The sequence below is a fragment of the Phocoena sinus genome, chromosome 13 (genome assembly GCF_008692025.1).
Source record: "Phocoena sinus isolate mPhoSin1 chromosome 13, mPhoSin1.pri, whole genome shotgun sequence".
Taxonomy (NCBI): Eukaryota; Metazoa; Chordata; class Mammalia; order Artiodactyla; family Phocoenidae; genus Phocoena; species Phocoena sinus.
In genome coordinates, this window is record NC_045775.1 from 25207869 (window position 1) to 25222674 (window position 14806).

Consider the following 14806-nt stretch of genomic DNA (forward strand, 5'->3'; position numbering starts at 1 on the left):
GCTGCACTCCAGTTTTAGGAGAAAGGGGAAATACGTTTAGGGATGAGCAAGGCTCCAGACCTTTATTGTATTCCTTCTGCATACATATTCTAGACCTAAACAGAGAAATCGAGTTGAATAGCCCTACAGCAGAGAATACCTCAGTTATCAAGAAAATATTTAAAATTACATAAAAGTTATTCCACCCTATTTTTAAATTAAGGAGGTCCACGATCATGTTAACTTGAAATGACAGTAGAATTTCTTAAATTTCCAGACTTGCGTTTCCTAAGTAAATCAGGGTTGGCCTAAATAAAATTCTAGACAGCACCCTCTAGTGGCAAAAAAATGCAATTGCTGAATAGCAGTTTCGTCCTGAGATTGCACACACCGGGCAAATAGTAGCTACCATTTGTTGAGCACTCATTACATTTCAAGGACTGGCCTGGATGTTTTACATGGTAATAAGAGAAAGGATTTAATAAAGGCACTTTTCAATGTCACGGAGAGAACAGGGAGTCTTATTTCACAGAGGCCAAGCTACACTTTAAGATTTATTTCACTGAGTGTGTTTCTCCCACTCCCCCGTGTATGCCTGAACACGAGGAGGGGCATCCAGCCTTAGCACATTCTCCTGTGCCTTTATTGCACCTGCTTGGAGTTCTTAGCTGTGTGACAAGCTCTATAAGTCGTATTTCTCTTTTATTTTCAGCTCAGAGCCCTGAATTTCAAGTTGGCAAAATGAAGAGAGAAGAGAAAAAAAGGAAGTAACACTTGGAGAAAAAAAAAAATAAAGGGGAAACAAACACAGCTCAACACTTTATGAAAATCGTCGTGAGTCTGAGGATCTTTTAATTCAAAAAAATTACTTAACATCCATGATTTGAGAGGCATTTAAACAGCAAAACATGTATATATATGATTATAATTTATATTTTTCAGTAATGTACATCATCTTCAGATCTTTTGAGTGTCCTGTGTGTTTTATCCTAGTGAATTTCTGCACTTAGCACTACATATGATAAAACTGGTGCCCATTCTCAAAGGGGTTTGCTAAATATTACCAATGCTGAGTACAAACCTAGACCTACATAGACAAGTATCATCATACATTCTAATTATGAATGTTCAGCCCCTTCCTTAAAGAGCCCAAAGTCTCAGCACCCATGCAAGGGTGACCCCTCCACGAGGTTGCAAATTCTGATGTCTCCCAGCTGATCAGTCCCAGCTCTTAGCTGGCTCCATGGGTCCAGATCCTCCAACTTTTTAAAGGACACTAGAGAATGCAGAAACCTCCTAATTTTTAAATTTTGGAAATTTTGTAAACAAAAAAAGAAAACCAGACTGGGGCTTCCCTGGTGGCGCAGTGGTTGAGAGTCCGCCTGCTGATGCAGGGGACACGGGTTCGTGCCCCGGTCCGGGAAGATCCCACATGCCGCGGAGCGGCTGGGCCCGTGAGCCATGGCCGCTGAGCCTGCGCGTCCGGAGCCTGTGCTCCGCAACGGGAGAGGCCACAACAGTGAGGCCCGCATACCACAAAAAAAAGAAAAGAAAAGAAAACCAGACTATGTGAGAAACACTGTCAGAGCCAAACAAAGCAGGTTTTCTGCCTAAAGGCGTCCCTCCGGTTGCAATTTTCAGCCTCTGCTCCCAGGACTTTTGAGAACTGATGTTCAAGGCACCCCTAGGGAACGCCTTCTTGATCAGATCCTGAGGACTGCGATGCAGAAACTCCAGAAAGGAAGAGTTGTTGGGTGCTTCTGAGATGCTTTACCATCATTGTACATGTCTTGTCCAGGCAAACAACATGTGCTCTTATTCGGCGATTCCTTATCTGACACTCATTATTTGGATATTCCCACCAGTTTCTAAGAATATAAGAATTTGCGGTCTATTGTAAAACACTTTTCTGCTCTTTGTAGTCAACCAGAGTCATCTCTTCTTCTCTGTAGTCATTAAAATCTGACCTTCAATAAAGCCCACACCAGTTTTCTGGATTAGCCTATAATATCTCTAACAGGGAATGTGTACTCTTCAGGAAGACAGAGGCACTAAGACAATGCACAAATTTGAAATGGGGTCAATGCGTTGTTGCATTTTCAGCAATAGGAAGACAGAGCTCCCCTATTAAAAGTCTACGTAATCATTTCACATTTTTCACAGTTAACTAAGGAAAACCCACGTGAGTGGGTTTTCATTTGGAAGAAAAATTGCTCTGGGTCCGTGCAGCTTCAGAATTTAAATCGCTGCGGATATGTATGTGTCAAATGTGCACCTTTAATAAATTCTATAAGCACTGCCCTCAACTCAAAACTTTCTCAACTACCGAGCTGTCTTACACGGATACAGAGCAGGTATAAAGCCACCTGTACTTGGGTCTTTCAAAGAAAAAAATACATAGGGAACTTTGCACTTTCTAGGAGGAATAGCTAAGTAGATGTCTTTACGTAAAAACAAGGGCCTTGTTGAAGCTTCAGTAGGAGATCTGGACAGGGAGGATGGGAGGAAACACTAAGGGGGCCCATGCAGAATCCTCAGGCCAGCTGCCAGAACACCAGAGGCCTCCTATTACATATACACGATGAGACTAAAAAGTTATAGGTTCAGGGCTTCCCTGGTGGTGCAGTGGTTGAGAGTCCACCTGCCGATGCAGGGGACGCGGGTTCGTGCCCTGGTCTGAGAGGATCCCACACGCCGTGGAGCGGCTGGGCCCGTGAGCCATGGCTGCTGAGCCCACGCGTCTGGAGCCTGTGCTCCGCAACCGGAGAGGCCACAGCGGTGAGACGCCTGCGTACCGCAAAAAAAAAAACAAAAAACACAAAAAAAAACCAACAAAAAAACTTATAGGTTCAGCAGCTTGATGGTTTTCAAAAGGATTGTGGGAGCTTTGTTCCCTTTTTATTTGGTTTCTTTAAAAGATGACTGGAATGAGGGCTTTCCGAGACTTGGGGTAGTCCTCAAACATCTTGAGGTAGAATCTAAAAGACAAGAGAGGAATAATTATAAATACAACCAAGCAGTGGTCAACGACTGAGGTTTGATCTGTTTGGAATCCCTGTTACAAACCAGCCTGCAGTTGTTCAGGGTCTGACTCTTCCAGATGGCCATCTATCTATCTTCTTCCTCCCTCCCGCATCCTATCTCTTGTAGATGTTGAAGCTTCTCAGGTTGAGAAATAAAAAGTAATAGCCAGAGGACAGCAGTGGTGGCTGCACGATACGATGGGTGTACCCGATGCCACTGGATTATACACTTAAAATCGTTAAAATGGTAGATTTTATGTTATGTATATTTTACCCAATAAAAAATACATCATAGCCAGAAAGAAGTACTCAGTGGATTCAACTGAGAAATACAGGGAACCAGAGACCCCAAAGAGCATAGGCAACATTAACCCTAGGGAACTGGTCATGTTCCCAGGAAAAATATCCCTTCGTGAGGCCTGGGAAACGCCAAGAAAATGTTACCTTGTATTATGGGTTGAATTGTGTTCCCCCCAAATATATACTGAAGTTCTAACCCCCAGTTCCTGAGAATGTGACCTTATTTTGGAAATAGGTTCACTGCAAATATAATTTATTAAGATGAGGTCATACTGGAGCAGGGTGGGCCCTTAATCCAGTATGACTGGTGTCCTCATGAGAAGGGGAAGAAGAGACACACACGCGGGAGAAGGCCACGTGAAGACAGAGGCAGGGATTAGAGTGAGGCCGCTATAAGCCATGAACACCAAAGACTGCCGGCCACTACCAGAAGCTAGGAAAAGACAAGGAAGGAGTCTTCCCTCGAGCCTCCAGAGAGAGCGTGGCCCTGCCCACACCTTGATTTCAGACTTCTGCCTTCAGAACTGTGAGAGAATAAATTTCTGTTCTTTAAGCCACTCGGTTTGTGGTCATCTGTTTCGGCAGCCCAGGGAGACTAATACATCTTGTAAAAAGGCTTTCCCTTTAAGTGACCAGGCTGTTCTCTTACCTAGTTGAAGCTGGCAGCTCTCAAGTTATAATTAAGATGATACACTCTGTTCAAGTACCATAGCTTGAACTGAGGGACAAATAGTATTAATATGACACAGGAGGTGGCTGGTTTTCCGTGCTGTGATTTGAGGTCTGCTGAGCTGCCTCTCACAAACCCCAGTAAGCCCTGTGAAAAGATGCCCTCCGCCCTTCCCTATTATGGGAAGGCTGACATAATAGGACAGGGCCTCAGTTTGGATTCTGCTGTTGTACTAGCTAGAACCCTCTGGTGGGATTGCTATCCCTCCCCTGACCAAGCCCAGCGCAGGCCACCCTTCTCAGGGCCCCTCCAACTGCTGGCTGATGCCCTGTCCTCTCCCCCGCCCCTCTGACTCTGGTGGGCAACAGGCCTACCTGAATGGGGAAGAACTATTACACTGACCCCCTTCCAGGCTGGGGACCCTCCGGCGCCCTTCCCCACCAAGCAAAGGAGGGGGTAAGAATAGATCATGAGGAGTTGCTGTTTCATTCATTTCTCGCAGGTCTCTGCATAAATTCCACTCCAAGGAAAAGAACACATTCTTATTTAAACTTTCAAAACTTTGAAATTAATCATTAGCGGGACTAAAACACCTATGCAGGAGTATAAAGGGTTCCTTCAGGGTCCTGGTTCCAAGGCCATTCTCTCTTTGGGCTTCCATCCCCTCTGTCACCAGTAACCACAGGCTTTCTCTTTCCTCCAGCCCCATTTCAGCGAAGGGATCTGACATTTGCCTTTACAGCCTGATAGCAACTTAGTATGTAACCCTTTCCCTTCCAGTGATACTTTTCCTTAAATCTTTTGTCCCCACCCCATCCCAGGCTCAGGGATTGGGAGGGAGGGAGGCGTTAGTAAAGCTTTAGGCTAGACCTACAGGGGAATGGGTCTAAACCCCTGCAATTCCCAGCATTCCCCAACAGATGGCACAGTCCTGAAACTGCACCACACAAGTACATAATTGTTGATCCTATCTTCCCAGGAAGCCAGCAATGACCTTGGTAATGATTTATGGAGGGTGGAGGTAGAGGAAGGAGGAGTACCAAAATAAGCCCTGGTATTACACAGATTCCAAGAAAATAATCCTAGAGTTTCCAGGGCTCTGTGATTACCTGAACAGTTAGCACCAAACCTAGAATTAAAAATAGTAGGCACACTAGGTACAGGGCTAGTACTTTTCCCCAGTGGTTATCCATCCTGGCTGTACCTCAGAATTACCTGTGAAGCTTTGGAAAGTGCAACCTGGGCTCCCACCTATGGAACACACTTGGAGAGATGTGGCGGAAGTGAATTGAAGCACGGAAATGGAATCTACGTCTTGTACCTCCTCTTACCTGTAGCCCGCTGCCAAACAGCAGCCATTGCCAGATAAGCCTGATAGGAGGGCACAGAGCTGGGGTCAACTAACTCATGTGGACACTGAGTGCTTCTCTCTGGGAAGCCTTCTTCAACAAGGGGGCGTGTGGCTTCCCAAGCCACTTTGGTGCTCCTGTCTACCTGGGTTTGGTTTTGCTCATAGGAAGAAAAAAAAATGTTACTGTTACTGTCATCCAGCTAAATTTCAACTTCAGTGAAAATCCAAAAAGTCAGAATTCATCCGTCTGGATAATTGTATCAACCTTACCTTGTAAAAAAAAAAAAAAAAAATTCTCTTCCGTGTCTATATCTGACTCCATGTGTTAATAAAAGCCTATTGGGAGAAGAAAGCTCCATGGATGCTGCCACCTTGATTGAAAAGTTTACCTATGGTGGTGAAAAGCTCGCAGCCCAAGGAAACAAAGTGAGAAAAATGCAAATGCAAGTGCTGGGAGGGACCAAGTGGCCAGGGCATAGCCGATCCATTCAATGATCTCGCCAAGGAAATTGGCTCCAGAAACGTACGTGAACAAGCCACCTGTGTGCAGAAGAATCAACAAGTCAATCATCAGTCCTAGATCAGTGCCGCATTAAAACCCCTGTGCTTTGTTCCAAAATACATAAGGGAACCTAGGATGAATGTGGGGCTGGAGACTGCCTTCAGAGTCATGGGAGTTTGGTGGAATCCTCTTGGGGAGAAGGGAAAACAGCATCAGCATCCTGTAGCCCTCAGAACATCCTGGAATCGTGAGGAGTGGCCCCAACTGCTGGATGGGCTCCATCTAAATCTCCAACAACTGCTGGGCTACTGGCTCTGGACAGGACAAGGATGAGGTACAGGAGGTTGGGGATGGTTTCGTTCTATTAAGCAACATTTCCAGCTACCACTCACCTTCTCACTCCTTCCCTGGACACCCACACAGCACGTCCACCGCACAAAAGTTAAAAGAACACACCACGTGAAAACAATAACAACCTGAACTGATGTGAGAATTAGTCAGATTCTCCTTTGGCATTTGCCCTCCCACTTCTGCAAAGCAGTACACTCGTTCGAGTTTAAAGTACAGAGTGGGAGCTGCAAGGGTTTTGCCCTACTGGAGGCTGGTGAAGTCTGTTTCTATTGATTTTAAAGATCTCCTTTTCTATCCAACCTCTATTTCTGACCTCAAAACTGTACCTAGAAATCAACACATTTATAATGTTAGGAAATATATCTACACTCAATATTTCTGCCCTACACTAAACTGGGAAAGTTTCACCCCAAACAATTTTTTCTTTCCATACTTATACAAAGAATATTTTGTTTTTAAGTCATTATCTAACTTAACAGTTGGAGACTAACCTTGGCAATTTCACTTTTAAGAGCTTTCTCTGCTCTTCTCTATTTGTCTAGTTACTGAATGAAGACTTAAAAAATCAAAGCCCCTTAAAGCTATCTTCCTGAAGGATGCTATTGCATCAGCAGCTCCTGACCTGTAACCCCCCAGGAGTTAACACGGGCCTACTGCAAAGGGTCAATAAATAGTCTGTGAATATAGCAAATGGTGTGTCTCAACCTACAGTATTATTTTTGTTTGATGTAGGTACTGAAAGGATGTTAGCAACATTCAAATTCATTTAAGTGTTACCTAATTCAAAGTAGCTTTGTCATTATTTTTTTAATCAGTGGATATTAGTCTGTGCCAACATCATGTCGTAATTCAGTAATTTTTAAATGTAAATAAAGAGTTGTATTTACATCAAAAAGGGTGAGAGCCATTGACCTACACAAATACCCACCTAAAAATGTTGAAGGATGACTTGGACGAATTCACTCCCACCTGCTTATACTTGTCAACCTCACACCTTTGTTACTTGGGAACAGTTAGGACTTCAAATATTCTGCACCTTTATCTCTGAAAATGCACTTGTACTTGTTAAACTTCCCATCCTAATTTTTGATTAAGTAAATATGGTTCCCTACACCTTTTAGAACATACAAGTGGCAGGAAATAAACAAATACTACCCCCTGACTACTCACTAGGTAAGTCTAGTGAGACTTATTGAAGGGGACCAATTTGTTGGTCATGCATGATTAGGCTTCATTTGCTAACCTAGGAAGCATCGACACTCCGTACATATGATTGTTAATTTTTTGTGTCAAGTTGACTGGCCATGGGGTGCCCAGATACTTGGTTGACCATTATTTCTGGGTGTGCCTGTGAGGGTGTTTCTGGATAAGATTAACATCTGAATCAACAGAATGAGTAAAGCAGATTGTCCTCCCCAGGGTTGATGGGCATCCAATCCACTGGAGGCCTGAATAGAACAAAAAACAGGGTAAGGGAGAATTCACACTCTATTTTTGAGCTGGGACATTGGTCTTCTCCTGCATTAGGACTGAAACTACACGGAAGCTCTCCCAGTTCTCAGGCCTTGGGACTCAGACTGGAAATTACACTGCCTACTCTCTGTGGGCTCCACCTTGTACATGGAAGATCATGGGATTTCTCAGCCTCCATAGTCATGTGAGCCAATTCCTCATAACAAATCTCTTTATTTATCAATGTCTAAATCTATATTCTATTGGTTCTGTTTCTCTGGAGAACCCCAGTACAGCACATAATAATCTTACCTACCGCAACTAAGAGGCAGCCTACTTTCACCCTACCCCAAACCCCTCCCTCCCCCCACCTGCAGGGTATTGTGATCATGAACCTTCCTGGGGGCTCTTCTCTTGAACTTCCAGGTTCCGATGAGGACTGCAAATGTGCTGTGGGGTAGGATGGGATGTGGAGGAGAAGTAAGGGACATATTGGGATATATTGTGTCATCTGGGCCCTCTCTGCCCCCTGTCCCTTTGTTACTCATAGTGTAATTCCTGAGACAGGCTCTCAAGGAGGAGTGGGAATCTGGAGGGCAGGGGAGACATTACCTTGTGGAATCCTATAGATGATTTCTCCAGGCTTCCTGAGCTGGCGCAATATATAGTCACTATGAATGTTGATTCCCATTCCCAAAATAAATAAGAAGACACCTTGGCAAAGAAGAGAGGGAGAAGTTAAGAATATATCCTGTTTTTGGTGTTTTTCTCACAATCTAAAGTTTTTGTTGTTGCTATTGTTTTTCTAAAAATGAAGGGAAGGGCATTTGACTTCGAATTTTAAGAATGAAACTAAGGCAAAAAAGGGGGGGAGGGGGCAACTAACCCTGGTTCTAAACTTGAATAAAGGGGCTGTGCTGTTTCATAAACCCAAGGGCTGAAAATGCAGAGTGTCACGTGATAGAGGCAAGTGGGGGGGGGGGGAAGGAGAGAGGGAGGCCCTACCGTGCAATACTTAAATAAGTAAATAAACAAATAAATGAATGAATAAATAGCAAGCTTTCAGCCCATTCACAGATAATCAAAACATGGTCGGCAAACTCAACAGCCAACTCTAATCCCTTCACCTTTGCCACCCCCACTACAGAGGCTGAGAGACGGTCTTGTGACCTAGTTCTGCCAAGAGGATGTAAAGGGAAGTCTTCTGGAGGTTTCCTTGGAAATCTTTTGCTTTTCTGAAAAAGGGGGCTAAATGGGACCAGTGTCTCTATGACCTCCCTCTTCCTTTGTTGCCAGATGCGATACCTTGAGCTACAGGAAATATCTTGCAACCATGATGTGACTGTGATGAGGACTAGAAGTAAATATTCTCACAACAGTGGAGCAGAAAGTGCCTGAGATCTTAATGACACCAGCAAGCAGCTGAAGGAATGCAGAAGCCACCTACCTTAGGACAATCTTGTTATGTAGGAAATATAAATTCTGAATTATTTCACTAAGAGTTGGGTTTCTGTGACTTATTGCTGAGAGCACTACTGATTGATATACCCACGCTCATGGAAGTAATTGGAGAGCTTGGCACCTAGCAAACTGGTTTCCACCACGGCCAGTTCACACGCACACTCCCCTTCCCCATTCACAGGTACAGAAAGGGCTCTGGTCTGAGATGAGGAGAGCTGGGGTCAGGGATGCTATGTATTATGTCCCAATGGGCCCAGAATCACACTGTTCCACACAGACGCCGAACCCCAGCTCTCAGCCAAGTGTATTTGTGCTGATCAAAATACATCAGGCAGGGGACTTCCCTGGTGGTGCAGTGGTTAAGAATCTGCCTGCTAGTGCAGGCGACATGGGTTTGATCCCTGGTCCGGGAAGATCCAACATGCTGCAGAGCAACTAAGCCCGCAAGCCACAACTACTGAGCCCGCTCACCACAACTACTGAAGCCTGTGTGCCCCAGAGCCCATGTGCCACAACTACTGAGCCCACATGCTGCAACTACTGAAGCCTGCGCACCTAGAGCCCGTGCTCTGCAACAAGATAAGCCAGCACAATGAGAAGCCCATGCACCGCAACAAAGAGTAGCCCCCGTTTGCCACAACTAGAAAAAGCACACACACAGCAACAAAGACCCAATGCAGCCAAAAATAAAAATATAATAAATTAAAAAAAAACAAAATACATCAGGCAAAAAGCAAGAACAGTTGAATTAAAAACAGTCACATCTACTCTCACCTCATTTGCTATGATATGAAATAATGATTGTTGTCTTGTCAAAAGATTATTAGCCTGGAAGAAAGGAAACCTGGAAAGGGACACCAGTGGAGGGAGGACGAGGGTGTGAGAGAGGGAGGGGAGATAGCATGCACAGCAGTGGAAAAGCAGGCACCTTAGATTCGATGTCTGTGTGTCCTTGGACAAGTCACTTATCCTCTCTCAGCCTCACTTTTCTTATCTGTAACATGTAGATTCCAACAGTACCTATCTTAAAAGGATGGTATGAGACTCATTCATGTGTTGATTCTTTCATTCATTTATTCAGATAACAGGTGTTGAGGTCTTACTATGTACCAAGCACTGTCCTAAACACCAGGGATACAGTAGTGAAAAAAACAGTCAAGGTGTCTGTTCTCATAGAGCTTACATTTCAGTGGAGAAACACAGAAATGAATTAAAATAATGAAACATTTTAAATCACATAATATCACTACAAAGCAGAAAATCAAAGTAGGATAAGGAGATAAAAAAGAATGAATTGGGGTGGGGAGGAAGTGTCTCTACTTTAGATGAGGTCAATAGGGAAAGCTTTTCTGAAGATCTGGCATCTGTCCTATGATTTGAATAATGAGAATACAAAGATCTGAGGAAGAGCATTCTGGTAGAGGGACTAACAGATGCAAAGGTCCTGAGGCTAGTATAGGTTTAGCATGTCTAAGAAACAGAAGGAAGGTGCTACAGCTAATGCTTTAAGATAGATGGTGGGGGGCGGGGGTGGTGGTGGTAATGAGGAGATGAGAAGAGAATGGAACTTTCAAAATCCCATCAAGCTCTACAGGATATGGTGAGGAGTGTGGATTTGTAATTGCAACAGGAAGCCAATGGCAGGTTTTAAGCAGGGGAGAATAGGATCTGATGTTAGTTTATTATCATTACAAAAGAAGTATATATGTTTTGTGTAAGATGAAATGCTAATTAGCAGAAATAAGAAAACCAAGACACTTTGTTCCTACTACCCAAGAACTACCACCATTAAACACTTTGGTGCACGTCCTTCCAGATCTTCATCTTATGTAACATGTAGGCATATTCCAATTTCCTCAAATGTCCCCAGAATACCACTTCTAGCTGGTTCGTGTAAACCAAAGTCCAATATAGGACCACACCCGACATCTGGTCATTACATCCTTTAAGGCCATTTTCATCTAGCCCAGACCCCTGTCTTTTTTTTTTTTTTTTAGGACACTGACTTCTTTTTTTTTTTTTTTTTTTTTTAAATTTATTTATTTTATTTATTTATTTTTGGCTGCGTTGGGTCTTTGTTGCTGTGCGCGGGCTTTCTCTAGTTGCGGCGAGCAGGGGCCACTCTTCATTGCGGTGCATGGGCTTCTCAATGCGGCAGCCTCTCTTGTTGCGGAGCACGGGCTCTAGGCACGCGGGCTTCAGCAGTTGTGGCACGTGGGCTCAGTAGTTGTGGCTCACGGGCTCCAGAGCACAGGCTCAGCAGTTGTGGCACACGGGCTCAGTTGCTCCGTGGCATGTGGGATCTTCCCAGACCAGGGCTCGAACCCATATCCTCTACATTGGTAGGCGGATTCTCAACCACTGCGCCACCAGGGAAGCCCCGGACACTGACTTCTTAAAAAGACCAGACAGGTGTCCCTCAGAAAGCCCCCCTTTCTAGATAAGACTGGCTTACTTCCTCACGGTGGCATCTAACTGATTTGATTCTCTGTATTTCCTGTAAACTGGCATAAATCATTTTCTTGTGTGGTTATGGGATCAGTTTAATAACTATACAGTTAGGTACATTTATTTATCTGTTCTCAGTGTTGAGCAACTTTCATTTGGATTTTTAATTAAGTTATGAAGTTTCACGATTCAAAGGACAAAACTGTATTAAAAGAAAATTTCTGCCCACCATCCCATTCTCTTTACCCCAAACCCTACAGATACGCTTTTTAAAACGTTTCTCTTTTATCAATCCAAGAGGTCCTCCTCCAATTTTTTACACAAACAGCAGCACACTGTACACACTGTGCACACTTTATGTTTATTTAACCTCATGCTCTAGGGATGTCTCCAGACGAGCACAGAGACAGTCCTTGCTTTTGTTCTGCTTTGTTTTTGTGGCTCCAGAATACTCCACTGGGTGCGTGTACCAGCATTCGTACAACTAATCCTCCGGTCATTCGTGTGTTCAAATGTTCCCTCTGACCGCTGTGTGGAGAAGGAGCTACTGAGGGTCAGGACTGGAAGTAGGACGTTTTGCTTGAAGGTCACCGTGGCAGTCCAGGCAAGAGGTCATCCTGGCTCAGACCAGGATGAAGTTAGCGCAGTCATGGAGAGCTGAGCTCAGTCGGCACATGTTTTAGAACTAGAGGCAGCTGTACTAAGCTGATGGAGGGAACGTGATATGTGATGTAAGGAGAAGGATTAAGGATAATCTCTGCCTTTTTCCTTTGAGCCAAAAGAATGTACAAACAGTTGAACCTTTACTTTAGTAAAGAACTTTAGCTCCTCTTGCAGATAATGAAAAACATTCAATGATCAGTGTTTTCTACTATTTTGGATAGGTGGTCAGGAAAAGTCTCTCTGAGGAGGTGTGAATTAATAGAGACCTAAATAAAGGGAGGGAGCAAGCTCCCCAAGTATACAGGGACTGAGCATTCTACACAGAGGATGTAGTCTGTACGACAGCTCTGGAGCAGGACAAACTTGAGTATTCCAGGCCCAGCAGGAAAGCCACTGAGGCTACAGCACAGTGAGATGGATGGAGATAGGAAATGAAGTCAGGAAATGGGGCAGGACCAAGAACATCTGGGTTTCATAGGCAGTGGTAAGAAATTTGTATTTTATCCTGAGAGTAACAGAAATGCACTGGAGGGTTTTGAGATGGGTAATGACATGATGTTTTTCAAAGATCTCTCAGGCTGCTATACAGAGAAAAGACCAGGGTGGAGGCAGTCGTGGGGTGGGGGTGGGGGGAATGGAATCCTTGGAAGGTTATTGCAGTAGGATAGCGAAAGGTAATGGTGATTTAGCCTGTGGGAAGGGGTGTTAACTGGGGTATGGGTGAGAAGTAGTCAGATTCACTTACCCAAGCTAAACCGTATGTCTGTGTACCACTCAGCAGGGTATTCAGCACAGTAAACCAGATAGTAGCCTTGGAGGAGTCCATTTCCCATGCAGAAAACAAAGCCTCTGAAAAGGAATACAACTGGAAACGGCCTCCCTCTAGTGAGCAGTGAGTAAACAAATGTCCTAGGGTATATGGGGGAGAAAGGTCAGGATCCATTGTTAAAATCAATCACTGAGATGAAGTAACAGGCAATCACATCAAACCCATTTTGAAAAACCATTTCCCTTAACTGTATGCAATGAAAGGACATTATCTGGTTCTAGAGCAATCATTTAGGCTATTATTTGTCTTGTTTCATTAAAATACACAGTAGCCACCATGCCTTTCAAGCCACAACAGCCTTGAAAGGTAAATTTCATCCTTATAAATTAAGTTAATAAATTCAATCCTATAAACACAGGACTGGAGATCAGCTTTACATGGATCTAGAAGTGAAATCCAGATTATGCTGGAAGAAAGATAAAGCCAGGCTTATCCCATGTAGCAGTGGAATGGAATTGTGATAGGAGTCGTTCAGACATATGTGGCTTTCCATATGTCTCTCTAATATGATTTAATTACTGATATTGTAGCATTCCCTAGAAAGTGGGCTGCAGAACCCCTTGAGAAAAGTGAGAGATTCCTTTAAATGCTAGGAACTATGAATCTAGAGGAATCTAGGAAGAGGTTAAAAAATATAAATAACGTCAAAATTAAAATTTGCCCAAGATATAATGCTAAATACTAGACAGCAAACTATGTCCTGTTTTTGATTTTTCTTCTTTTATGGTGCAATATAACCATCATACAGGAAAGCTCATAAACCTATGTGAATAGTTTAATGAATTACTATCAAATAAACACGCATAATGTCACTAACCCAAGTCAAGAAACGGAATATTGCCATCACCTGGAAGCCTCCTATGGGTCCCTCCTGTTCACAGTGCCACCATTACCCCAGAGGTCACCACCATCCTGATTCCTGTAATAATCATTTCCTTTTGCTTCTTTACAATTTTACCTCACTTGTATGCATCCCTAAAAACATAGTTTATTTTGCTCATATTTAATTCCATATGAAAGGAAACTCATCATGTTTCTAAGACTCAAGCATGTTGTTGTGGATAGCTATAGTTCATTTATTTTCATTGTTGTGTATTATTTTCATTTATGAATATACCACATGTGCTTATCTATTTTACTTTGTTGAGTATTTGAGTTCCTTCCATAGTGTTTTACTTACTCAAAGATAATTTTCCCAACTCACACACAAATGGCCACCTTATTTTTGATAAAGGAGGCAAGAATATACAATGGAGAAAAGACACCCTTGCTGGGAAAACTGGACAGCTACATGTAAAAGAATGAAATTAGAACACTCTCTAACACCATACACAAAAATAAACTCAAAATGGATTAAAGACCTAAATGTAAGGCCAGAAACTATCAAATTCTTAGAGGAAAACATAGGCAGAACATTCTATGACAAAAATCACAGCAAGATCCTTTTTGACCCACCTCCTAGAGAAATGGAAATAAAAACAAAAATAAACAAATGGGACCTAATGAAACTTCAAAGCTTTTGCACAGCAAAGGAAACCATAAACAAGACCAAAAGACAACCCTCAGAATGGGAGAAAACATTTGCAAATGAAGCAACTGACAAAGGATTAATCTCCAAAATTTACAAGTAGCTCATGCAGCTCAGTATCAAAAAAACAAACAACCCAATCCAAAAATGGGCAGAAGACCTAAACAGACATTTCTCCAAAGAAGATATACAGACTGCCAACAAACACATGAAAGGATGCTCAACATCACTAATCATTAGAGAAATGCA

At 43.2% G+C, this 14806-nt stretch overlaps 1 protein-coding gene across 1 annotated transcript in view; it reads right to left on the reverse strand.

The window, feature by feature from the left end:
• Positions 1-2890: 2890 nt before the first annotated feature.
• The window catches only part of SRD5A2 (steroid 5 alpha-reductase 2), a 64035-nt gene continuing 52119 nt past the window's right edge, over positions 2891-14806 (reverse strand). The window contains exons 2-5 of the mRNA XM_032653377.1: positions 12946-13109; positions 8241-8342; positions 5713-5863; positions 2891-2957 (exon numbers count right to left, since the gene is read on the reverse strand). Of these exons, the coding sequence (XP_032509268.1) occupies positions 2891-2957; positions 5713-5863; positions 8241-8342; positions 12946-13109 (484 nt within the window). The remainder of the gene's footprint in view (positions 2958-5712; positions 5864-8240; positions 8343-12945; positions 13110-14806) is intronic.